The sequence below is a fragment of the Sprattus sprattus genome, assembly GCF_963457725.1.
Source record: "Sprattus sprattus genome assembly, chromosome: 12".
In the NCBI taxonomy this organism is placed as follows: Eukaryota; Metazoa; Chordata; class Actinopteri; order Clupeiformes; family Clupeidae; genus Sprattus; species Sprattus sprattus.
The window spans coordinates 2,977,563-3,002,562 of NC_137910.1; the positions used below are offsets into that span (position 1 = coordinate 2,977,563).

At 45.1% G+C, this 25,000-nt stretch overlaps 3 protein-coding genes across 3 annotated transcripts in view; 2 read left to right on the top strand and 1 right to left on the bottom strand.

Annotated features, from left to right (window-relative positions):
• LOC308373132 (IQ motif and ankyrin repeat domain-containing protein 1-like) overlaps positions 1-1,115 on the top strand; it is a gene marked incomplete at both ends in the record, with an annotated part of 11,661 nt that extends 10,546 nt beyond the window's left edge. The window contains 2 exons of the mRNA XM_080848549.1: positions 76-204; positions 941-1,115. Of these exons, the coding sequence (XP_080704675.1) occupies positions 76-204; positions 941-1,115 (304 nt within the window). The remainder of the gene's footprint in view (positions 1-75; positions 205-940) is intronic.
• A 601-nt stretch (positions 1,116-1,716) lies between these two features.
• On the top strand, positions 1,717-11,142 carry mlh1 (mutL homolog 1, colon cancer, nonpolyposis type 2 (E. coli); the record flags this gene model as incomplete). Its single annotated transcript, XM_080848711.1, has 19 exons — positions 1,717-1,823; positions 2,280-2,370; positions 2,486-2,584; positions 2,713-2,786; positions 3,043-3,115; positions 3,676-3,767; positions 4,140-4,182; positions 4,303-4,391; positions 4,592-4,704; positions 4,801-4,894; positions 5,576-5,729; positions 6,905-7,275; positions 7,718-7,842; positions 8,086-8,194; positions 8,836-8,899; positions 9,511-9,675; positions 10,026-10,118; positions 10,419-10,526; positions 10,885-11,142. 19 exons carry the CDS (start codon positions 1,717-1,719, stop codon positions 11,074-11,076), a joined length of 2,256 nt encoding a protein of 751 aa, XP_080704837.1. The 3' UTR covers positions 11,077-11,142.
• A 2,057-nt stretch (positions 11,143-13,199) lies between these two features.
• lrrfip2 (leucine rich repeat (in FLII) interacting protein 2) overlaps positions 13,200-25,000 on the bottom strand; it is a 37,384-nt gene continuing 25,583 nt past the window's right edge. Inside the window, exons 19-28 of the mRNA XM_080848486.1 lie at positions 24,643-24,813; positions 23,306-23,398; positions 22,838-22,930; positions 18,784-18,885; positions 18,109-18,241; positions 17,391-17,440; positions 16,934-17,054; positions 16,616-16,695; positions 16,377-16,481; positions 13,200-14,233 (exon numbers count right to left, since the gene is read on the bottom strand). Coding sequence (XP_080704612.1) covers positions 14,123-14,233; positions 16,377-16,481; positions 16,616-16,695; positions 16,934-17,054; positions 17,391-17,440; positions 18,109-18,241; positions 18,784-18,885; positions 22,838-22,930; positions 23,306-23,398; positions 24,643-24,813 — 1,059 coding nt within the window. The 3' untranslated portion in view covers positions 13,200-14,122. The remainder of the gene's footprint in view (positions 14,234-16,376; positions 16,482-16,615; positions 16,696-16,933; positions 17,055-17,390; positions 17,441-18,108; positions 18,242-18,783; positions 18,886-22,837; positions 22,931-23,305; positions 23,399-24,642; positions 24,814-25,000) is intronic.

Below are 25,000 nucleotides of genomic sequence, written 5' to 3' on the forward strand. Positions count from 1 at the left end.
ATGGGTTTTCTTCCTCACAACAAACGATTTAAGCTAATGGGTGCATTATGTTTGGCCCACGTGGCTGTACTGTAGATATGGCAAGGCCCTGGTCATCAACATGATGGAGGTGGATCTCCTGGAGAGTGTGGAGAACCAGCTGAATCAGGTGTCCCCAGGTTTGAGCTCCCAGCTGATGAGCAAAGACCTCCTGAAGGAGGAAAGGTAATGTATGCATCCGCTGTTGCTACCTGTTTGGAACCAATGCTACCTGTCTGGAACCAATGCTACCTGTTTGGAACCAATGCTACCTGTTTGGAACCAATGCTACCTGTTTGGAACCAATGCTACCTGTTTGGAACCCATGCTACCTGTTTGGAACCCATGCTACCTGTTTGGAACCAATGCTACCTGTTTGGAACCAATGTGTAGTATTCTTAGGTATGAGAAATGACAGAGTAGGCTAAGCTTAACCAACAGGTACTTTACCCATGGCAGAACTAACATGGCATCTGCAGGAAGTGTAACTTATTCACATGTAAACCACCTGTATAGGTACTTCCTGTGTCACATTAAAAGTACAGAACACAACACAATGCTAGTCCTGTATTGGCCCTCAGCTCAGGTCATTGCCTTGGAAAGTGTGTTAAGATGGCCTTCATTTTACAGTATCCTCTTCAGTGACCTCAAAAATGTCTATGAGATTCTGGTGTCTCATTCATCCATGAGCTGCTGGCTTCAGGATTCTTACCAGTAATGACAGAGCTGGGTTAGAAAGTGAATCCCTGTGGTAGAGAGGCCGCAATGCCTTGAAACATGTCCCAACACCAGTACCTCACCAGAAGGATTATGCAAATTTTACTGTAATTGGATTGTGGTGCATGATGCATGAATAAATGTAAATTTAAATCCTTTCATGCCCTCAGGTTTGAAACTATCACTGTTTCTGAATCTCCTACAGGTACCTGAATCTGGTGCGGTCGTCAGATGGACCTCAATACGCCAGAACGGAGTTCAGGCCAGACTGGCTGGAGAAGTTTAGTCTGGTGATGGTGACCAAACAGCGCCACCCCTCAGATGTTTTGCTTACTACACTTTACCCCATTGAGGTCACTTTGCCAGAACAGAAAATATAACCAGTGCTCAACTCTAGACCTTCAAACTCTTTGTCAATACACACACACACACACACACACACACACACACACACACACACACTGGAGAAAGAAACACTTTGAATCACCAGAGAGCTACTTTTTGTACTACTAACTGTAATGTTGTTGGACTTTGGATTAAACCAATACAATACTTCATTTTTTTGTTTATTTAAAAAACCTCTTTATCACTATGTAGGGCTACCAGTGAAAGCGTTCTCTACTAACAGATGAGTAGTGCAATACTCTCCTTGATAGAACCAACCTACAGTTCTCAGCTTCTAGTTTTATGCTGTGGAGATAAAACATTTTGCACCGCAATTTGCTACGAAATAGTCTCTAAGTGTTATCCTTTTGGCTTCCCGTAGTATTTACAAAAATACAGGACCAATGACAAATCAGTTGGGCGGGATCTGTTAACGCGGGCTTAAACCTGCATGGTTTTGTCGTGGAAAAAAATATGTACACACCAATTTTAGTCAGTTAATTGCCTTTAAATGTGTTAAAAAAATATTGAATTCTGTTAGTTGGACGTAACGTCCTTGGTAACCTTACTACAAGATCTTTATAAATATCCCAGAAAATGGCAGGAGTTATCCGGAGGCTTGATGAAACTGTAGTAAATCGTATTGCGGCTGGGGAAGTTATACAGAGGCCTGCAAACGCGATTAAAGAAATGATTGAGAACTGGTAAGATAGCTTTCGTAATTTATACTGGTTTACCTTAATATGGGAGTTGTGATATCAGAAGTGACATGTTAACGGAATTATTGCTTGGTTGTACAGTGCAGTACAGTAATGTCTGTAGCTAGTATTCTGACAGCTAATGTTAGCGTCCTTAACGCAAAAGGAGCTTGGCATAGGAGCGGGCTAACGTTAACTTTCTTAACTAAGTTATATTATTGCTATGGTAGACAACCTTAACATCGTGATATTGGTATAGAAACATTGGCGAAAACTGACCCATCCATTTTCATTTTACTTCGACATTGTTGTTTAGCAATGACACTGGAATGTTGTGAACAGGCAAATTGTAGATCAAAACTATGACATCGAACTCAAGTGTTGTAATGTTAGATCAACTATAATATATATTACTATTATTGTCATTTAATCGGGGTCTCATTCCCAAAATCTCTCGTACAGTTTGGACGCGAAGTCTACAAACATTCAGGTGACTGTAAAGGAAGGAGGTCTGAAGATGATCCAGATTCAGGATAACGGCACAGGCATTCGAGTAAGATTGGTCTTTCAGTATTTGTCAGGCATGTGGGGTCAATCTTCCATTGGCTTTGAGTGCATCCAAAGCTTCTAATGTCTCACAATTAGGTTTGAATTGTTATTATCTGCAGAAAGAGGACATGGAAATAGTTTGCGAGCGTTTCACAACGAGCAAACTGCAGACGTTCCAGGACCTGTCAAGCATAGCAACCTACGGTTTCAGAGGAGAGGTTTGTTTCAGTGTTTTGAGACTTCTCTTAACTTAAGCGAGAGCATCACATTACGAAGGTACATGGTAGAGGGTTAAATGTTGGTGAATAACGATGTAATGCATGTTGCATGTTTCCTTTTTTTGCAGGCACTTGCCAGCATAAGCCATGTGGCACATGTCACAATAACAACCAAAACAGCAGATGCAAAATGTGCCTACAGGTAGGGTTTCCTGCTCTTTGTCAGACACTGTTGGTATTTGGTGAATGTAAAATAATGCAAATGTACTTGGAATAGGCAAGACGAGGGATAATATGAAATAAAATAGACAATGACATTAAAAGAAAAATAGAGAACAATCAGTGAAGTAAAAAGTTAAATACAGTAACATAAGAATTCAGCCGTTATAGTTCTGGCATGTAGTTAAGTACAGTTCACCGTATCACCGGAGTAACCAATCTGATGTTGCTGTTCACAGGGCCAACTATAGTGATGGGAAGCCGAAAGCTCCACCAAAACCCTGCGCTGGCAACCAGGGCACTCAGATCACCGTGAGTTACCATCTCTACTCTCTCAGGTTGTCCACAGTGTTCATAGTCAGAGCCCCAGTGTCACACACACACACACACACACACACACACACACACACACACACACACACACACACACACACACACACACACACACACAGACACACACACACACACACACACACACACACACACACACAGCAGTGTTCATGGTCAGAGCCCCAGTGTCATTTAACATCTCCAGTCAGAGCAGCCTTCTTCAGCAACCCAGATAAACACTCCTGCCTCAGAGGAGTCACTCAGCAGCTCTCTGTCTGAACAATGCAGGGTGACAGGGACCGACAAACCTCAAGCGATGACCGCTCAGGAATGCTGAAATTACAGTTTGGTAGACCTGCCTGTAGCGCTTTTAGAAACACTAATATCTGTTGGTGAGCTATCAGATAACAGTTCTAGGCTTGTCTTTAGAAAGAAAGCAGGTCTGTGTGTGTAGCTAGTTTCTAGCCCTGAGGGGTAGTGAAGAGAAGAGCGGGAAAAAGCCAGCGCTGCATCTTGTAAGGTATGCTCTTCCTTTCCTACAGGTGGAAGATCTCTTCTATAATATTAACACCAGGAGGAAAGCTCTGAAGAACCCTAGTGAGGAGTACTCCAGGATTGTGGAGGTGATGAGCAGGTATGTGTGTGTGTGTGTGTGTGTGTGTGTGTGTGTGTGTGTGTGTGTGTGTGTGTGTGTGTGTGTGTGTGTGTGTGAGTGTGTGTGTGTGTGAGTGTGTGAGTGTGTGAGAGAGAGGAAGAGTTAGTGAGGAATGTAATGTGCCATGCTGTGACGTTTGGCTAAAGTTGACCTATGAGAATAAAACATATTCTATATTTGTCTTTCTCACAGCATAGCTACGGTATTTCAGCTTTGTTTCCTTCACATATTTTTGAAGTAATAGAAATAAGATTTCTCTTCTCTGACTAATGTATGAAACCTAAAAATAAGCCAAACGGCCTCGGTGTATTGCTGTAAATGCTGTCCTCAAGACATACCATAATTTCACAGGTATGCCATTCACAACTCTGGGAAGAGTTTCACAGTCAAGAAGGTATGTTCCCTGCCTGACTAGTTTCTTGGTATCCATTTTCTATTATGTCCAAATTGCCTAGGCCCTTAAACAGACAGTGTCCATCACCCATATCATGCTCTCTTCTCACTGGGTTGACAGCAAGGGGAGATGGTGGCTGATGTCAAGACTCTACTCAATGCCACCATATTGGACAACATTCGAGCAGTGTTTGGAGTGAATGTGAGCAGGTGTGGATCTTATTTCTGTTCGTACTGTTTTCCTTCAATCAGTACATTTAATTTTCACTCTAGTAATTTGACCAGCTTAAAAAATAAGTCAGTTGTATTGATCTGCAGCACATCGCTATTGAAAATAAACTCTTTTTAAATTTAAATGTGTTTTTTTTTAAAACAAAAGATAACTTTGTAACTTTGTATTTCACCTCCAGGGAGCTTATCGAGGTTGGTTGTGAGGATCAGAAGCTGGCTTTTAAATTCAGTGGTTATATCTCCAACGCCAACTACTCGGTGAAGAAGTGTATCCTCATCCTCTTCATCAACCGTGCGTCTTCACTTCACTACACTCTGTGTAACCGGTTTGACAGTAAGCAGGGGTGTTTGCCTGACAGTGACGTGGTTGACGTTGTGTGTTTTTAAGATCGCTTGGTGGAGTCCAGTGCCCTGAAGAAGGCCATAGAGGTGGTGTACGCTGCTTACCTTCCTAAGAACACCCACCCTTTTCTTTATCTCAGGTATTTACTGGCCACAGTGACACACACACACACACACAAACACACACACACACAACCACACACACACAACCACACACCCACACACACACACACACCCACACACACACAAACACCCCCCCCCCCCACACCCCCCCCCCCACACACACACACACACACACCCACCCACACACACACACACATATACACACAAATTCCATAAACATTGACACAATAGTGTGTTCCACAGCTCATCAGAGAAATTGATTTCATATTTCAATGTTAAAAAGCTCAGTATCACAAGTTATCCCATAATATATCATAATAAAATATATATACTGTATATCATAATGTAATAATTATAATAATAAATAATATATCACATAATATATCACGCGTCATCTGTATCTGAGAATGAGCAAGGCTGCTGTCTGTAGCAAGTTGTAAAGAGCACTGCTAGTGATCTGCCTGTGTCATGTAGTCACACAGAGGAGGCATTTGGGTCCACAGCTCCTGTCTCGTGTGTCTCCTAACCCTGCTGTCCCTCCCCAGCTTAGAGATCGCCCCCCACAACATCGATCTAACCCTGCTGTCCCTCCCCAGCTTAGAGATCGCCCCCCACAACATCGATCTAACCCTGCTGTCCCTCCCCAGCTTAGAGATCGCCCCCCACAACATCGATCTAACCCTGCTGTCCCTCCCCAGCTTAGAGATCGCCCCCCACAACATCGATGTGAACGTCCACCCCACCAAACACGAGGTGCACTTCCTGCATGAGGACTGCATCATAGAGAGCGTCCAGAAGCACGTCGAGAGCAAACTACTGGGCTCCAATTCCTCTCGCACCTACTTTACACAGGTACACCTACTTTACACAGGTACAGGCACACCCCTCTACTTTACACAGGTACACCTACTTTATACAGGTACAACTACTTTACACAGGTACATCTACTTTACACAGGTACACCTACTTTATACAGGTACACTTACTTTACACAGGTACATCTACTTTACACAGGTACACCTACTTTACACAGGTACACCTACTTTACACAGGTACATCTACTTTACACAGGTACACCCCTCTCACCTACTTTACACAGGTACATCTACTTTACACAGGTACACCCCTCTCACCTACTTTACACAGGTACACCTACTTTACACAGGTACACCCCTCTCACCTACTTTATACAGGTACACCTACTTTACACAGGTACACCTACTTTACACAGGTACACCCCTCTACTTTACACAGGTACACCCCTCTACTTTACACAGGTACACCTACTTTACACAGGTACACCTACTTTACACAGGTACACCTACTTTACACAGGTACATCTACTTTACACAGGTACACTCCTCTCACCTACTTTACACAGGTACACCTACTTTACACAGGTACACCCCTCTCACCTACTTGACACAGGTACACCTACTTTACACAGGTACACTCCTCTCACCTACTTTACACAGGTACACCTACTTTACACAGGTACACCCCTCTCACCTACTTTACACAGGTACACCTACTTTACACAGGTACACTCCTCTCACCTACTTTACACAGGTACACCTACTTTACACAGGTACAGGTACACCCCTCTACTTTACACAGGTACACCTACTTTACACAGGTACACTTACTTTACACAGGTACACCTCTCTACTTTACACAGGCACACCTACTTTACACAGGTACACCTACTTTACACAGGTACCGTGCACCCCTCTACTTTACACCGGTACACCCCTCTACTTTAAACAGGTACACCTACTTTACACCGGTACACCTACTTTAAGCAGGTACACCTACTTCACGCAGGTACGCCCCTCTCTGCACAGTTAGCCAGCTGACTCCTGGAGACTAAGGTTTATAATGCGAATGAGTTTTCACTTCTCTCATTGTAAATCATAGGTGGATGCTTTAGTTTTGAGTTCAACCTGGCAGTAGCCATATTTATGGTTAAGAATGTGGGCGTAAGAGAGAGTGGTGTTTGACCGCTCCGCTCCTGCCGTTCTCCCCAGACGCTGCTTCCTGGTCTGCCCGTCTCCACCAGCGACCTCAAGCCCTCCGGCTCCGCCTCTGATGCCGACCGGGTCTACGCCCACCAGATGGTCCGCACCGACTCCAAGGCCCAGAAGTTGGACGCCTTCCTGCAGCCTGTCGCCAAGCTTCCTCCTGTCAAGTCATCTTCCTCCTCCTCATCCTCCTCGTTGTCGTTGTTGTCGTCCGCCGCCTCCGTTCCTGGGACCAGCAGCAGCACCCCCCCGTCTGCGTGGGCGTCTGCAGAGCTGCAGGACGAGGAGATGCTGGACGCTCTGGAGGAGGTGGACCACACAGATGCAGTTACCATGGAGACCAGCACCGCTGAGGCTGAGGCTGAGGCAGCACCCAGGTCAGAGCACACACACTCACACTCACACACACACACACACACACACACACACACACACACACACACACACACACACACACACACAGCAGACACACCGCTGAGACTGAGGCTGAGGTTGAGGCTGTGCCCAGGTCAGAGCACACACACACAGCACACACACAAACACACACAAACACACACAAACACACACACAAACACACACACAAACACACACACACACAGAACACACACACACACACACACACACACACACCGCTGAGGCTGAGGCTGAGGCTGAGGCTGAGGCGGAGGCTGCTCCCAGGTCAGAGCAGGGTTTGAGTAAGGACCTGAAGGCTGGATGTGAAAAGCCTAATGCTGCTCCTGGATCATGGCGCCTGTGGAGTGGGGTGGAGTGGGGTGGAGTGCTTGTGTTGGTCTGATACGGGTCTAATGTGCCCCGCAGGAAAAGGCCACGAGTGAACCAAGAAGAGGAGGAGCTTACAGCAGCCGCCGCCCCCAAGAGGCGTACCATCAAGCTGTCAAGTGTGAAGGAGCTCAGAGAGGAGATCACAGAGAAGATTCACAAAGGTAACACACACGCACACACAAACTCATAAAGCATACATACTGTATAACAAGGCTGGAGGGGGGGGGGGGGGGGGGGGGGGGAGTGCTTTAAGAGATCACAGAACATATTCATATGTAGACATATAGCTAAGTGTCAGAGCTGTTTAGTGCAACATGTTCACGTCCTTAAAAACAACATAAGTGATCTTTTCCTACCTGGGGGTTGATGGGGTTTGTCCGTCATTTGTTTGTGGTCTGTCGCAGGTCTTCAGGAGATGCTGCAGAACCTGACGTTTGTGGGCTGTGTGAGCCCCCGCTGGACCCTGGTCCAGCACCTCACCAAACTCTACCTGCTCAACACCACCAAACTGAGGTGACCACAAACACCACCATCAAACCCTTACGACTCGTGCCAAACTATAACCATTTCAGCTTGTATAACGTCTCGTGCTAATCTATAACCATTTCAGCTTGTATAACGTCTCGTGCTAAACTATAACCATTTCAGCTTGTATAACGTCTCGTGCTAAACTATAACCATTTCAGCTTGTATAACGTCTCGTGCTAAACTATAACCATTTCAGCTTGTATAACGTCTCGTGCTAATCTATAACCATTTCAGCTTGTTTAACGTCTCGTGCTAATCTATAACCATTTCAGCTTGTATAACGTCTCGTGCTAAACTATAACCATTTCAGCTTGTTTAACGTCTCGTGCTAATCTATAACCATTTCAGCTTGTTTAACGTCTCGTGCTAATCTATAACCATTTCAGCTTGTATAACGTCTCGTGCTAAACTATAACCATTTCAGCTTGTTTAACGTCTCGTGCTAATCTATAACCATTTCAGCTTGTATAACGTCTCGTGCTAATCTATAACCATTTCAGCTTGTTTAACGTCTCGTGCTAATCTATAACCATTTCAGCTTGTATAATGTCTCGTGCTAAACTATAACCATTTCAGCTTGTATAACATCTCGAATATGGTCTCACTTGATTCCTCTTTTGTTGCAGCCAGGAGCTTTTCTATCAGATTTTGGTCTATGATTTTGGCAACTTTGGAGTTTTGAGGTTATCGGTAAGTGTTGAGTCCCATCCAGTAAATCTGAGCACAGAATGACTCCCAAAATAGGAGAGTGGGCGAGTGGGGAATGCTGTCACACTTTTCAGTGTTTCCTCACAATGACCACAAACACTTCATCAGTGTGTGTGTGTGTGTGTGTGTGTGTGTGTGTGTGTGTGTGTGTGTGTGTGTGTGTGTGTGTGTGTGTGTGTGTGTGTGTGTGTGTGTGTGTGTGTGTGTGTGTGTGTGTCTGTGTCTGTGTCTGTGTGTGGTTTGTGTGTGTGTGTCTGTCTCTGTGTCTCTGTGTGTGTGTGTGGTTTGTGTAATTGTTGGATCTGTGTGTGTTATTGTTGGGGACTCCTCTGTATCGTCATGTCTGGGTCAGAGCCCTGTGCCGCTGTACGAGTTGGCCATGCTGGCTCTGAACTCTCTCTTTGTGTGTGTGTGTGTGTGTGTGTGTGTGTGGCTGTGTGTGTGTGTGTGTGGCTGTGTCAGAGCCCTGTGCCGCTGTACGAGTTAGCCATGCTGGCTCTGAACTCTCTCTGTGTGTGTGTGTGTGTGTGTGTGTGTGTGTGTGTGTGTGTGTGTGTGTGTGTGTGTGTGTGTGTGTGTGTGTGTGTGTGTAGACCCCGGTGCCGCTGTATGAGTTAGCCATGCTGGCTCTGAACTCGGAGGAGAGCGGATGGACGGAGGATGACGGGCCTAAGGAGGGGCTGGCCGAGTTCATCGTGGACTTCCTGCGCAAGAAGTCTGAGATGCTGGAGGACTACTTCTCCCTGGAGATCGATGAGGTGCGGAGATCTGCAGCACTACACAGCGCCCCCTGTTTGTGTATGATAACATTGGAGTCATTTATAATCCTACAGCATTGATTTATACATAATTATACAAATAAACAGACTTGTTCGACATAAAGGAAACAATAAACAGACTTTATTCGACATAAAGGAAACAATGGGGAATTTGCTGGTGGTTGTTGGTGTGTTGAGTGCTGAATGGCTCAAAATACCACAGCATTGTGATATTCAGTGTGTGTGTGTGTGTGTGTGTGCGCTTGCTGTGTGTGTCTGTGTGTGTGTGTGTGTGTGTGTGTGTGTGTGTGTGTGTGTGTGTGTCTGTGTGTCTGTGTGTGTGTGTGTAGGAGGGAAACCTCACAGGACTGCCCCTGCTGCTGGATAACTACGTCCCCGCCATGGAGGGGCTGCCCATGTTTATCCTGCGCTTAGCAACCGAGGTAAAACAAACAAACAAACAAACAAACCAAATAAACCTTCACATCCTCACACATTTATGTACATCCCACAGGGTAACAAACAAAGACCACCACTATACCTTTGTGTCCGGCTGAATTAAAACAGCTTTCCTGCTGCACTAACAATCTGCAAACATGATGACAGTCATGTAGTACATACTTCCATACTCTGAGATTCTTTAGGCACTCTGAGATTCTTTGGAATGAAAAGTGCGTTAAAAATAAAATTAATTATTATTATTATTATTATTATTATTATTACTTCCAATGTTGTGTGCGCAGGTGAACTGGGACAATGAGAGGGATTGTTTCCATGACTTTGGCCGAGAGTGCAGTCAGTTTTACTCCATCAGGAAGGAGTACACTCTGGACACTGAGACGCAATCACAGGTACGTGTCAAACAAGGCAACGCGGATCGCTCTGTTTTTGGACCACAGCCAGAGCAATGACGGTAAAAAGGCTGTTTACATTGATTTGAGTCCCAGCCTCAGGTAGTGAAGTAGAAGTGCCTCGTGAGTCACTGTGTAATAAAACTTCAAAGCACCTGTAGCTTCCTCTAAGTTGCAATATACTGCTCTGCTCTAGCGTTTCATTCACACGCCCTTGCTTGAGTCCTGAATGATTTCTAATGTTGCTTTGGCGACCGCAGCATTGTTTATGAGTATGACACATCGCCCCTGAGGTGGCTCTGTGATTGGCGCCTTGTGTTGAGTCGGTGGCATGACTGGTGTGAATCGCCCCGGGCAGGAGGAAGAGACGGTAGCAGCTGAGGCACCGCAGGCGGAGGGCTCCGCACCCTCTTGGCGCTGGCAAGTGGAGCACCTGCTGTTCAAAGGCTTCAGGACCCTCTTCAGCCCTCCTAACAGTTTCAGCGAGGACGGCAGCGTCCTCCAGATCGCCAACCTGCCCGACCTCTACAAGGTGTTCGAGAGGTGCTGAGCTCTTGCCCTGGCTCATAGGGGCAGATTGTGGGGTAATGGATCTATATTAGATGGCAACTACCACAGCTAGATAGCTACAAGAGACACTAGGAAGACCCCACTCAAAATACTCAAGAGACTTGTTTTGAATCCCGGACATCTCTGTGGAGTTAGATGTTTTGTTTGAATGACGCTATTAGCATTGCTTGAAAAAAGATGTATATATTTCCTATTTTCTGAATAAAATTTAAATAATTTGTTGACATCTACGGTTTTATTTTTATAGTTAAAAGGGGTGCATGAACAGAAATATGATGACTATTGAGCAATATCCAGTCTGATCATGTTGAGAAAAGCCTATGATGAAATATATTTCTCACTGAATGAAAGCTTTAGAATGTATGTTCTCTGAAAGTAAGTTATAAATACCTGGACTGATGTCAATGTCAGTGACAGAACAGGCAGCAACCTGTTGAGAAACAGCATAGAAGTGTTCTTGTACAGATTTTGCTTAGCCACTGAATGTAAACAGTTAGAGACACAATCACCGTGCAATGTCACTGAGACATCATTGAGTTCTCGTCTGTAGTGAGCCGGCCCCCTTTTTCAGTTTGCTGAGACACAGCGCCAGCTCCTGGCATGAGTGCTGAAGACCTGCACTCTGGAACTCGACCCAGTTCTCCCCTCACCCTTCTACAAATTGGACCGCTCTGCCACAATAATCCCAGTGCCCCTAAAACCTCAACCCACTGGATGTAATCATTACCGCCCCATTGCCTTCACATCCACAATTAAGTGCCCTGAGAAACTGCTGCTACAAACCATCCTGCTAAATGTAACCTGCTTAATGTTATGTGGGGGGCGACAGTGGTACAGGAGGTAGAGAAGTCGTTTAGTAATCGGATGGTTCAGATTCGATTCCCTGTCGAAGTGTCCTTGAGCAAGACACTCAACCCCTAATTACCTCCACCAAGGAGGTTATGTTTTCGCCCCTGTATGTTTGTTTGTTTGTTAGCAGGATTACGCAGAAACGCATGGACCGATTTCCATCAAACTTTGTGGGGAGATTGGGTAATATAACGGCACTAATTGATTAGATTTTCAGATGTCAAGGTCAAAGGTCAAGGTCACAAGGCGGAGGTTTGCATTCTCTGAATGCTCCCATTCTTGTTGCTCCTGATGTGTCTGCTAAATTAATACATGTAAATGTTACCCAGCAACAAGGCATCCTCCAATTTGCCCTCCATTACCTGTGCTGAAGGCTGTTCCTCTACCTACTGACCACTGCTCTACAAGATCTACGCCAATGACTGACCCAGCCCCTCACTCACCACCACCACTTACCTCAAGCACTTTGACAACCTTTGCAACTTCAATTCAACACAACAAATCTTTTGGAACTGCATCAGACGGCTTCTAACTACTTGCAACGATTAATTCACACAATTGCAACTTCACTCTTCAACAATTTCCTCCCATTGCGAAACCTTGGTGTGAATTGACCTTTAGGCTTTTAAATTCCATATACCCTATTAAAACATTGTTGGTAGGCATGTCTGTGTCTTCTTCAAAATTCTATTCGCTGCAGTTGGCTGGTAGGCTCACAGGCGTGACACACTGCTATTCTTGCTCTTCTCACAGAAGTGACCATTGTAACAGACCAATCAGGGGTGTGACTGTTACTACCTTCATCTCAGTGGTAGGAAAACACAATAAATAGTCATTGGAACCCAGTCCCTCCAACACCCCCTCCTCCTCATCAACAACAAAACAGTTGAAATGGCCGCTGGCTTGAGATACCTCAGACTTACACCGGACCGTAAACTCCACCTTGACCAGTACAGAAAGGACATTCAAACAAGGAGCCATCAAAGGTAATCAGACATCCATAAACTTAGACTATGTGGATTTTGCTGCACTAAATGGCAGGACTCGCTGAGGGATCATTGGGATCTTGCTTTTCTTTTGCCTTGTTGTAATACTGTCTGTTATTGTTATGTGATGTATTGCAGTATGACTTGTTGTTGGATGTAAAATGTGATGTTGATTCTCCTTGTGATGTACAGTGAGTGCTGTGGCAGATATTATCCCACTTCGATGACCGAAAACAAACAAATCCAACTGCCTCTACACAGATTTCTCATTTACACATTTATTTCCAAGAAATATTTTAAATATTTTGTTTTTTTTTGAAAAAAAAAAGAAAAAGAAAAGAAACAAAAATAAAACAAGATCCTCATTGAAAATGCAGCTGACAATTATTTTTTAAATGTTTCTCAGGAAAATCAGAACTACACCCCTCTTGTAAATACACCATTTTGTACTGGTTACAATAATCATAATTCCTTTTTTTCCCCCTCCCTGTGTAGTGTGACGACCTGTGTAGTGTGCCCTCTGTATGCAGGGAAAAGGCACTTGGCTGTGTGAGGGGCTTTAGGACAGGATTATGGGGAGCAGGGTGTGTGTATGAGTGTGTGTGTGTGTGTATGAGTGTGTGTTTGTGTGTGTGTGTCCACAGTTTTAAAGCGCTCTTATATTCACTCATGCAACTTTGCAACACAAAAAAAAAGACCAAAACAATAAAATAATGTAGCACCCAGCCAGAGTTTGGATGACATCATCATGTACAAAGCTTTGGAAAAAAAGAAAGAAATGAATAAACTGAAATTTCCTCAAGTTCAGAAGAAGAAAAAAAACTAAACAAAAATCCACTTCTCAAACACGAGGGTCTGAAGCTCCCTTATCCCCCCGAAGACGACCACAGTGGAGGCTGGTGTCCCTCCTGACACAGCCAGGCGTGCGTGGAGGCTGGGAGACCAGTGCTGCCAGGCTTTGGGGGGCTGTTTTTGGTTTTCCTGCGGGTTTAACAGTCTGTAGAGGGTTGTTGGGTGGGGGTGGGGGTGGGGGGGTTGGGGGAATGCTCTGCTTTGACATCTGTTTGGGGAGTGGGTATGAGAGACTGCTGACATGGTTCTTTTGGGGTTGGGACAGGGGGTTGCCAGGGTTGAGGCTGATGAGTGGTTGGGGGAGTTTGTGAGTGTGTGTGTGTGTGTGGCAGCTCTCCCTCACTGCTGAGACAGCAGGGCGTTGCGGTTGGCCTTCATCTTCTCCAGCCGCTTCACCAGGTGGTTGTTCGTCATCTCCATCTCCTCGATCTTGTCCAGCGCTGTGCGCAGCTACGGGCCCAAAGAGAAACAAACTCCATTACATCACACACCGTCGGAGTTTGAATCTGTGTGTGTGTGTGTGTTTGTGTGTGTGTGGTTGTTCGTCATCTCCATCTCCTCGATCTTATCCAGCGCGGTGCGCAGCTACGGGCCCAAAGAGAGGGTCGGAGGAGAAGCAAACTCCATTACATCAGACACCGTCAACATGTAGCAAATTACAGGGTGGATGACAACTTTAACTTGGTATTTTATGACTAAAAACTACTCACAAATAATTTCACAAATAAATATTTCAGACATTAAGAACAGGCTTTAGGACCCAAACGTCTGTGTTTTATATGAAACCGGCACAAGCACTCAGGTCAAAGTGACAGTTCTAGTTCCACCCTGGGTTATTGGAATGGAGTCTATTTGGATAATGACATCATGTGTATGACTAAGTCTGTGCTCCAGAACTGTGGCCTCATTTTGTGCGGACTGCCTGCGTGTGAGTGTGCGTGCGTGTGTGTGTGTGTGAGTGAGAGAGAATTTGTGTGTGTGTGTGTGTGAGAGAGAGAGAGAGAGAGAGAGAGAGAGAGAGAGAGTGTGTGTGTGTGCGCGCGTGTGAGAGAGTGTGCGTGTGTACAGTGGGGAAAATAAGTATTTGAACCCCTGCCGACTTTGCAAGTTTGGCCACTTGCAAAGAAATGTGTGATCTAGAATTGTAATGGTAGGTGTATTTTAACAGTGAGAAACAGAATATCAACAAAAAAATCCAGAAAACTGCATTTTATAAGATTTATGACTTTATTTGCATTTGATGCAAAAAATAAGTATTTGAACCCCCAAGCAAACAGCAATAATCCTGGCTCCCAATGGCCAGTTATGTGCCCAAAAAGCACACAGATTAGTCCTCATTAGGTCTAACAAGGTATACCTGATCTCAACTGATGACCTGTATAAAAGAAACCTGTCCAAAGAATCATACTTCACACCTTCAACCTCACCACCATGGGCAAGACCAAAGAGCTGTCCAAGGACGTCAGATACAAGATTGTAGACCTGCACAAGGCTGGAATGGGCTAAAAAACCACCGGCAAGCAGCTTGGTGAGAAGCAGATAACTATTGGTGCGATTATTCATAAATGGAAGCAACACCAAACAACTGTCACCCGCTCTAGGTCTGGGGCTCCATGCAAGATATCCCCTCGTGCGGAATCAGTGATCATTCGGAAGGTGCAGAATAACCCCAGAACTACACAGGGGGAGCTTGTGAATGATCTCAAGGCAGCTGGGACCAGAGTCACCAAGAAAACCATTGGCAACACACCACGCCGTCATTTTTTGAAGTACTGCAGCACTCGCAAGGTCCCCCTGCTCAAGGAAGCGCATGTACAGGGCCATCTGAAGTTTACCATTGCACACTTGAATGATTCTAGGGAGGATTGGGAGACAGAATGTGGTCAGATGATACCAAAATCAAGCTCTTTGGCATCAACTCGACTTGCCGTGTTTGACAGGGGGTGGAATGCTGAATATGACCCCAAGAGTACATCATACCCACCATCAAGCATGGCGGTGGAAACATTATGCTTTGGGGCTGTTTCTCTGCCAAGGGTACAGGACGACTCCACCGCATCAAGGGGACTATGGATGGGGCCATGTAACGTGGAATATTGGGCTTGAACCTCATTCCCTCATTCCCTCCCATTGAAAACACAACCTTAAAGATTTGGAGAGGATCTGGAAAGAGGAGTGGACCAAAATCCCTCCTGAGATGTTTGTAAACCTGGTGACCAACTACAAGAAACGTCTGACGTCTGTGCTTGCCAATAAGGGTTATTCCACCAAGTACTAAGTCATTTTTGTCAGTCAGTTTTGGGGGTTCAAATACTTATTTTTTGCATCAAATGCAAATAAAGTCATAAATGTTATAAAATGCATTTTTCTGGATTTTTTTGTTGATATTCTGTTTCTCACTGTTAATATACACCTACCATTACAATTATAGATCACACATTTCTTTGCAAGTGGCCAAACTTGTGAAATCGCAAGGGGTTCAAATACTTATTTTCCCCACTGTATGTCTGTGTGTGAGAGAGAGTGTGTGTGTGAGAGTGTGCGTGTGTGTGCGTCTTCATATGTTTAAGAGGGTGTCTCCCAAGCTGCCCACCTCTCTCTGTAGTTTCCTCTTCTCTGCCTTTAGCTCGTCCTCAATCTTCTCAGAGTTATCTGCTGAGGCCTTGTACCTCGACACCTGTCCTTCTAGTCTATTGATCTGTGAGTGGAGAGAGAGAGAGAGAGATGCATCACACATTAAACTTCAGTTTAAGATCAGCTTCTCGGTTTACATGGGACCGGTTGCACAACGGAGAGCTAAGGGTGGGAGAGGAAAAGGGTTTCATCACTCACATTCTGTTCCATTGTACCCATTTCCTGTTCTGCTTTCGACAGCTTGAATTTGAATTCGCTGATCTGTCTGTTGGCATCTCCTGCATAGCCACAGACAGACAGACAGACAGACAGACAGACAGACAGACACACACACACACACACACACGATACATTGAATTTTAACACTGAAACCTAAGAAAGTGGAGCCAGTGTGGATTCAGTCTGAACCAGTGTGTAAACTGAGAAAGTGCACTGATGTAATCTGTGTCTGTGTCTGTGATTGAGTGTGAGTGTGAGCGCATGCGTGTGCAAGTGTGTGTGAGAGATGAGACGTACTCTGATACTCTATAAAGTGCAGGTCAGTGCCGTTCTCCATCTTCTCTCCGTCTGTAAACACACTCTCCATCTTGGAGTGCTTCTGTCTTTCATCTTCCACCTGCATCTTCAGTTTACGAATCTGAGCCAGAGAAAGAAAAGAATGACGATGAATGATGATCAATGAATCTGAATGACTGAATACCTCTTGTTGTGGTTCTGTTTTTTGTGTTTTAATGTTATCATGTGTTAAGATCTTAAAGGTTAATTGGTTTATATTCTTTTTAAATTGGTGTATATTGGTTTTAATTGGTTTATACTCGTTTTAAACTAGGAGCTGTATGAATATTGGATAAAGGACATAATAATGTGTAAAGATCTTGAAGGTTAATTGGTTTATACTCTTTTAAACTAAGAGCTTTATGAATATTGGATGGAGGCCATGTGGTGGACAGACGGGCTGACATGAGGCGCTCACCTGTGCTAGGAGTTCATCCTTTTCATCCGCAAGCTTCCTTAACCTGACATCTGGAGAGGAGGGTTACACATGAGAGTCACACTGCAGTCATCGATATGCTTGCAAACATCCCTTACACACACACACACACACACACACACACAGCTGCAGCTTCTGTAGTTACACAATGACACTGCACAAGGAATGCAGAGAAACTAAATCAATGTTAAAAAGGTGTCAACTTTGCTAAGTCTATTAAAAAGAACTGAATTATTAAAATTGCAGCACATTGCTCACACTTTCAGTCTATTACATAAGAAGACAAGCCAGTAAGATGTACTCTCTGTGTGTGAGTGTCTGTGTGTGTGTGTGTGTGTGTGTGTCTCTGTGTGTGTGTGTGTGTGTGTAAGAGAGTGTGTTTGTGTGTGTGTGGGTGTGAGTGTCTGTGTGTGTGTGTGTAAGAGAGTGTGTTTGTGTGTGTGTGTGTGTGAGTGTCTGTGTGTGTGTGTGTGAGTGTGTGTGAGTGTGTCTTTTTGTGTGTGTGTGTGTGTGTGAGAGAGAGTGTCTAAGTCTGTCTGTCTGTCTGTCTGTCTGTCTGTCTGTCTGTCTGTCTGTCTGTCTGTCTGTCTGTCTGTCTGTCTGTCTGTCTGTCTGTCTGTCTGTCTGTCTGTCTGTCTGTCTGTCTGTCTGTCTGTCTGTCTGTCTGTCTGTGTGTGTGTGTGTTTCACACTGTGCTTACCAAGAGGGCCCTCTCCAGCGGACTCCAGCACCTGTGCTGCCTCCTGCGTAACCACGGTGATCCCTGAGGCGGGCTGCTCGTGGTCGATGTCACCGTTGGGCATGCCTTCTGGGATGATGACCAGGCCGTGTTTCTGCCATGGGAACGTAAACAATGAGACGCACTACAGACACCACAGGCTCAGGTGCAGTCTCTCTTATGACACACACACACTAGGTGCAGTCTCTCTTATGACACACACACTAGGGCATATCGAGACAATTACTGACAATTATTTTCAAAAGTACTGAATTTCCATTCAAATATGCCCCCATAGGATAATAGACATTAGTATTTACAACGCAGGAAGAAAGGTGTAAAAGAACACAAAGATATCACATGGAGCCCTGGTAAAGCCTGTGATTGGTCCATGTCCTGCTGTGAGCATCTGTGTACGGGTGTCCTAAGCTACAGTGGCTCTCCTGGGGGGACCTACCTCACACTCACACACTCACACACTCTCACACTCTCACACTCTCACACTCTCACACTCTCACACTCTCACACACACACACACACACACACACACACACACACACACACACACACACACACAACGTTGCCCCTGCTGTGAGCAGCTGTGTACGGGTGTCCTAAGCTACAGTGGCTCTCCTGGTGGGGGGGACGACGACCTACCTCTCCTGATTTGGACTTCCCCTTGAGGTCGGTCAGCTCATCTCTGAGCTCGTCCCTCTCAGTCCTAATGCAATCAAAGTACTCTTTCTGCCTCTCTAAGGCCTGGCCACGCACGGCACACACACACACGCAGAGACAAGAGAGAGAGAGAGAGAGAGAGATGGACACAGACAGGATAAACGGCAAAGGAGAAGTTGGAAGGACAGAAGTACACAAGATCACGCATTATGTACAGGCAGGCACGCAGACACACACGCGCACACACACACACACACGCACACACACACACACACACACACACACACACACACACACGGCAAGTCAAAGTGGGAATCTCATGCTCTGACAGGCACCAAGAACACAAACATGCAGAAAAGGCAACATGCTGGTGATGAGGGAAATGGGAGAAACGACAAGCAACGACAGGTGGACACATTTCCACAGTGCACATCTGACAGACAGACAGACAGACAGACAGACAGACAGACAGACAGACAGACAGGCGCTCCTTAATTCCACCTTCCGTAGGGCTCAGGGGCCGTATTCACAAAGCCTTTTATCTTACCACTAGGAGTGCTCCTAACTCGCGCTAAAACCTTTTACGTAGGAGTAATTTCTTAAAAGTGATTCACAGCGGCTCTGAGACCTACTCATACTAAGGATAATACCAACTCCTAAGCTTAAGATAAAAACTCCGTTGCTATGGATGACGTCCATTCTCATGCACGAGTTTAGAAGCGGTGCGTACGGTGATTGGTTGCTGACAGGCGCTCTCATTCAAAACTCAGTCCTAACATCCCCCTAACGATCCCACTAAATCAACAGAAAATAAGAGAATAACCTAGGCTTCAAATGAAGCCATATTAAATAGTTATGGATAGTGCACTTAGCAGAATGCACACGCATGATGACAAGTTTGTGCATCCAACGTGAATGACGCTTTGCACGTTAGAGAAAGAGAAATTGCCGAAAAAAACACGGAAATTGCATGAAATCAAGGAAGTAATAATTAAAGCTCCCTGCAAACTATTAGGTAATCGGCATATTTCCAGCCCTTAAACACTTCAAATATCAGTTCATACGGCTCTTTAAGTCCTCCTGTCATAATGGACGAAACGAGGGCGAGACGTAAGAGAAAGTCGAACTGGTCCCAGGACCAACTGTCCATGTTGGCCCAGAGTGTGCTGGAGAGGAAGGGAGTAATAAAAGCTCAATTTGGCTGTGGGGTGACCACAAAAAAGAAGCGTGAGGCATGGGAGGACTTATGTGTTAACATAAATGCTTCATTCCCTGCCGTGTGTCGCTCTGTCGATGACTGCGAGAAGCGGTGGTATGCGCTCCAGTCACAATGTAGGATGGAGATTGCGGAGTGGACTTTAAAAGAGCCGTCGCGGCTACAGGTATTGTGTCACCAAAATAGGCCTCATGCGTATACTTGCATGTTGTAGTTCAACTGTGCTCCCGGTTGTGGATTGAGGAAGGGTGTCAAAAGCCATGTCTTGCATGGTTGCCACTGTCACCCAACAAGTGGCATCCAGCAGGTACATGGTGCCGCTCAAAAAGCTGGCGCAGACCGCGCTCTCCATTAAAATGCGCGAATCGTGAGTAGATCCAGGCCACTTCGCAACAATATCCATGATTGTGAAATTTGGATCAAACACTATCTGTGTATTAATTCAATGTACCTTTTTGCGGTTTACAAAGACGTCCTCATCTCTGGATGGAGCAATTATTTTAATGTGTGTTCCATCGATGGCACCCACGACACCGGGCATTCCTGCAAACGCCGTGAAATTGACCTTGATCCTTTGAAGTAGGCGATTGTCCATAGGGAACCGAATAAACTGTTGTACAATGTGTGGTCTACAGAGTGCGGTGATTGTTTGATGAATGAATAGGCTTACTGATGATTGCGATATTCTGAAGTCGTCTGCGTTGCAAAGTTGCATTTTCGCCGTAGCCAAAAATCTTAATGTTATCAAACATTTAACTTCCGGACTGATTGGGTTGTTTCGGATAGTTGGAGACGTGATTGCATCCCGCACTAATTCTAGTAAAATGTTGATGCCTTCATGGTTTAAACGATATCTTCTCAACAATTCAGAGTCGTTCATTGTCTCCAACACGTTACGTCTGGCTTCAGCCATTTTAAGACTTTTTGTGAATAGGTCTTAGTGACTTAGGAGTCCTCATGAGGAGTTTTAAGCTGTCCTAGACTTAGGTGCTACTTTTAGGGATAAAATATTTTGTGAATTGCTCTTAGTAAAAAAAAATAGGAGTCCTAAATTTAAGACTGACACGCCCATTATTTTTAGGAGTTTCTCCTAAATTCGCCACTTATGAGCTACTTTTAGCCCTAAGATTCTTTGTGAATACGGCCCCAGATACACATACGCGTTTTTGTAAAAACGCGACGCTAGGAAATACATTGATTCCTATGGTACGGCGCGCTTTCACGCAAAGCGCACCGTACCATAGGAATCAATGCACCTAGCGTCGCGTTTTTACAAAAACGCGTATGTGTATCTGAGCCCTAAAAAGGGAGGACACACGCTGACTGTCACACCAAGACACACACTCCAAACACAGAGTTACTAGACGTGTGGATTATAGGACAAGACACACACTCCAAACACAGTGTTACTAGACGTGTGGATTATAGGACAAGACACACACTCCAAACACAGTGTTACTAGACGTGTGGATTATAGGACAAGACACACACTCCAAACACAGTGTTACTAGACGTGTGGATTATAGGACATTGATCAAACGCTTGTGCTCTCTACATGCTCTTGACTGCACAGTATCATGTTTAAGAGTTTAACTGAGCTTCACACCTAATCGATCTGCTATAGACCTCCCAAAATAGGACCAGATTAATCAGTTGGTTCAACTAATCGGGGGCGACTTAATTATGTAGTCAATTCCAATGACTGCAGTTAAGTGGTTTAGTTATATGTTGACTATGTTTTCTTGCTGCGGCAATGTTTCCATTTCAGATGTCCAGATGACTGAACTTCCCAAAAAAGAAAGTACACTCAAACTTGTAAAATAAACCATTTTATATAATAATAAATTATGATTATTTCTACTACAAAAAACTATTTGATTAACAAGTCTGAACAGCATTTGTATGCTATAACCAAGTCATTATTTTGTTAAAAAGCAGATCTGTAAAATTATCAGCCCGTGTTTACCAGGGTACACCAGTAGGGTGCAGCACTGTGTCAAAAATCCCTGCCTTCCCCACGCCTCTCGTGTATTACTGACTAGCTCTTCCTGGTCCAGTACACATCAAAATATACACCACACCTGAGTTTACTCCAGGTTACTTTAGTCTATGTATATCATGACGCAGATGGGTCCCAAACGATTGACTCTACGTCAGCATCGGCCTTGGTTGATTTTAAACAGTAGATGACATTTTGTCAATAATAGCACCAGCATTGACCTGTTTCATCACAGTACAGTCACATCATTTAATGTACAGCTCAAAAACACATTTCAGTGTGCAGTACCTCTTTTTTTATATTGAAAAAACTGAATTATACAAACCCATTCAAGTGCCAAAAACACATGCGTGTTATGAAATTACATTTGACATTCATAACCGTGAGATGGGATGCCTCCAACTGCAAGCTATCATCTATGGGATCTCTCAGGCCATCACAGGAGCCAATAGACTGCTATTACACACCAGGTCACCAATTCAATTCATGTGGCCTAAATCTACACACTTTAGATGTATTTGAAGACAGAGACTAGATGGGTCATGATGCGTCTTAGCTTGGGCCAAAATGTTATGCCAAAACACATTTCTAATATCCTTTGAAAATAAGCTCTTCATTTGTTGTACTGGAGGCAATCTATTCAGAATGCAATATATTTAAAAGTTAAAAACACTTCCTATCAGCAACATATAGTCTAAAGGCCACAAATTATCAAGGGGAAACTTATGAGTCTAAGCTCATAGCCTTCTGACCCTTGGGTCAGTGTTTAACAACAGTCTATTGGTCCCAATGACTCTACAGGCAACTCTACAACCTCCTACCCCAATCTTTTTGTCCTTCCAGTTAATGGTCTCCTGCAGATCAAACACCTCGCGGGTGAGGGTATCTAACTTTTGCTGCATTTGCTGCTTGTCCTGCAGCAGCAGCCGCGGTGGCCGTGATGGCAAGATGGTGATGGGGAGCGCAGGGCGCCGGAAGAGAGGATGAACAGAAGAAAAAAAGACAATGAAGGGGTGATGAAAGACAGGAGAGAGCACAAGAGGGCAAATGATGCTGATCGATCAGAGACAGGAAAAAGGGATGAGAGAGAGAGAGATGAGGTGCCAGAAGGACAGAGAAAGAGAGAGAGAGAAGAAAACACAAATGAAGGGAATGTGTGTGTGTGTGTGTTGAGAGAAGTTGCTCCTCACTGCAGCTTTTCTTTAAGTGCATCTATTCCTCCACTGGGTGGGGGTTTAGAGGGTGTGTGTGTGTGTGTGTGTGTGTGTGTGTGTGTGTGTGTCTCTCACCTCTATGAGCTCATCTCTCTGGCGAATGCCTTCCTTCAGCTCCTCCTGCTTGTGCTGCAGCACTGACACCAAGTGCTTCTGTCTCTCTAACTCCTGAGAGAGGGTGAGAGAGAGAGAGAGAGAGAGAGAGAGAGAGGGGGGGGGGAGAGAGAGAGAGAGAGAGAGAGAGAGAGCATGAAGATGAGAAGAACAGCCAAACATAAGTGAAAGAAAGACCACCTAGTTTCAGAGGGGCTATTGCTTTTTTCCGATCAATCGGTTCCCATAGCCCGCTGCCAAAGTGAGTTTAAAACCCTCTTTCTAACGGTCACTTTCTACTCAGCTTCAGGGTAACATGAGAAGCAGGGGCAAGTCCTGTGGGGTGGACATCATCAGGCCACAAAATCAAAACCATCTCTCGTGCAGTCCATGTTGTAATAGGACTCACAACAACAATGCTCTTTTCTTGTGTGTGTGTGTGTGTGTGTGTGTGTGTGTGTGTGTGTGTGTGTGTGTGTGTGTGTGTGTGTGTGTGTGTGTGTATTTTCTTCAGAGCCTCCCAGGACAAGCCTACACGCAGAAGAATGATGTGAGGGTTTCCAGTGTTGCGTAAAGGCACTGAACTCCTCTGCTTTGAAACAGAAAGCCAGCGGTGGGCCTGCCTGAGACCTCATGCGTTTCCTTCAATTGGAAACACCTGGGAGCGTACGTACGTCAGAGAGAGAGAGGGGGGAGAAGTCAAACGGATCTCATTAAAGCTAAGGGCTGAGCGGGGGAACTGAAGTGACAGGGCACTCTCTGGGTTTCAAAGGCTGCAGGAGGGTGTGTGTGTGTGTGTGTGTGTGTGTGTGTGTGTGTGTGTGTGTGTGTGTAGGGAACTGAAGTGACAGGGCACTCTCTGGGTTTCAAAGGCTGCAGGAGGGTGTGTGTGGGTGTGTGTGTGTATGTGTGTGTGTGTGTGTGTGTGTGTGTGTGTAGGGAACTGAAGTGACAGGGCACTCTCTGGGTTTCAAAGGCTGCGGGAGGGCTCTGCGGATGACTGACAGGTTAAAGAGGGTTATTAAATATACATGCCTGACCTGGAAATCCAACCCAGCTGTCACCTCATGACCTCATCATGTCCCCTGTTTAAACAAGTTGCTGGAGAATTTCTTTACGAATTATGTGTGCACACAAGAGTGTGTGTTTGTGCGTGCCTAGATGCATTTGTGTCAGTGTATGTTTCAGTGCAACGGTGTGCAATTGAAACCAACTGAATGGATGCATTTGTGAACAGGGGAATGAGCTGTAGGAAGTGTATACGAGTGAGCGTGAGTGTGTGTGTGTGTGTGTGTGTGTGTTTTTGTTTATGTGTGTACCTTGGCCTTGTCGTCCATCTCTCGTTTCATTTCTGACGACGTCTCTTCCATCTCTTCTATGACGTCCTTGAGTGTGTCCACCTGGTAGATCAGGTTGGCTTTGTCGTTGTCTAGCTGAGCGTTGGACACCATGGCTTTCTTATACTTCTCTTCCACCTCCGCTAGTGAATCCTACCAGGGACCAAACACACACACACACACACACACACACACACACACACACACACACACACACACACACACACACAATCATCCACCGCAAACTGGGAATATTCAAACCGAATACCTCATTAGGATGCACCTGTCAAGCTTCTCTAAAGGTTTCATCTTGTCAAACAATGACAGAAGCTGCCTCGTT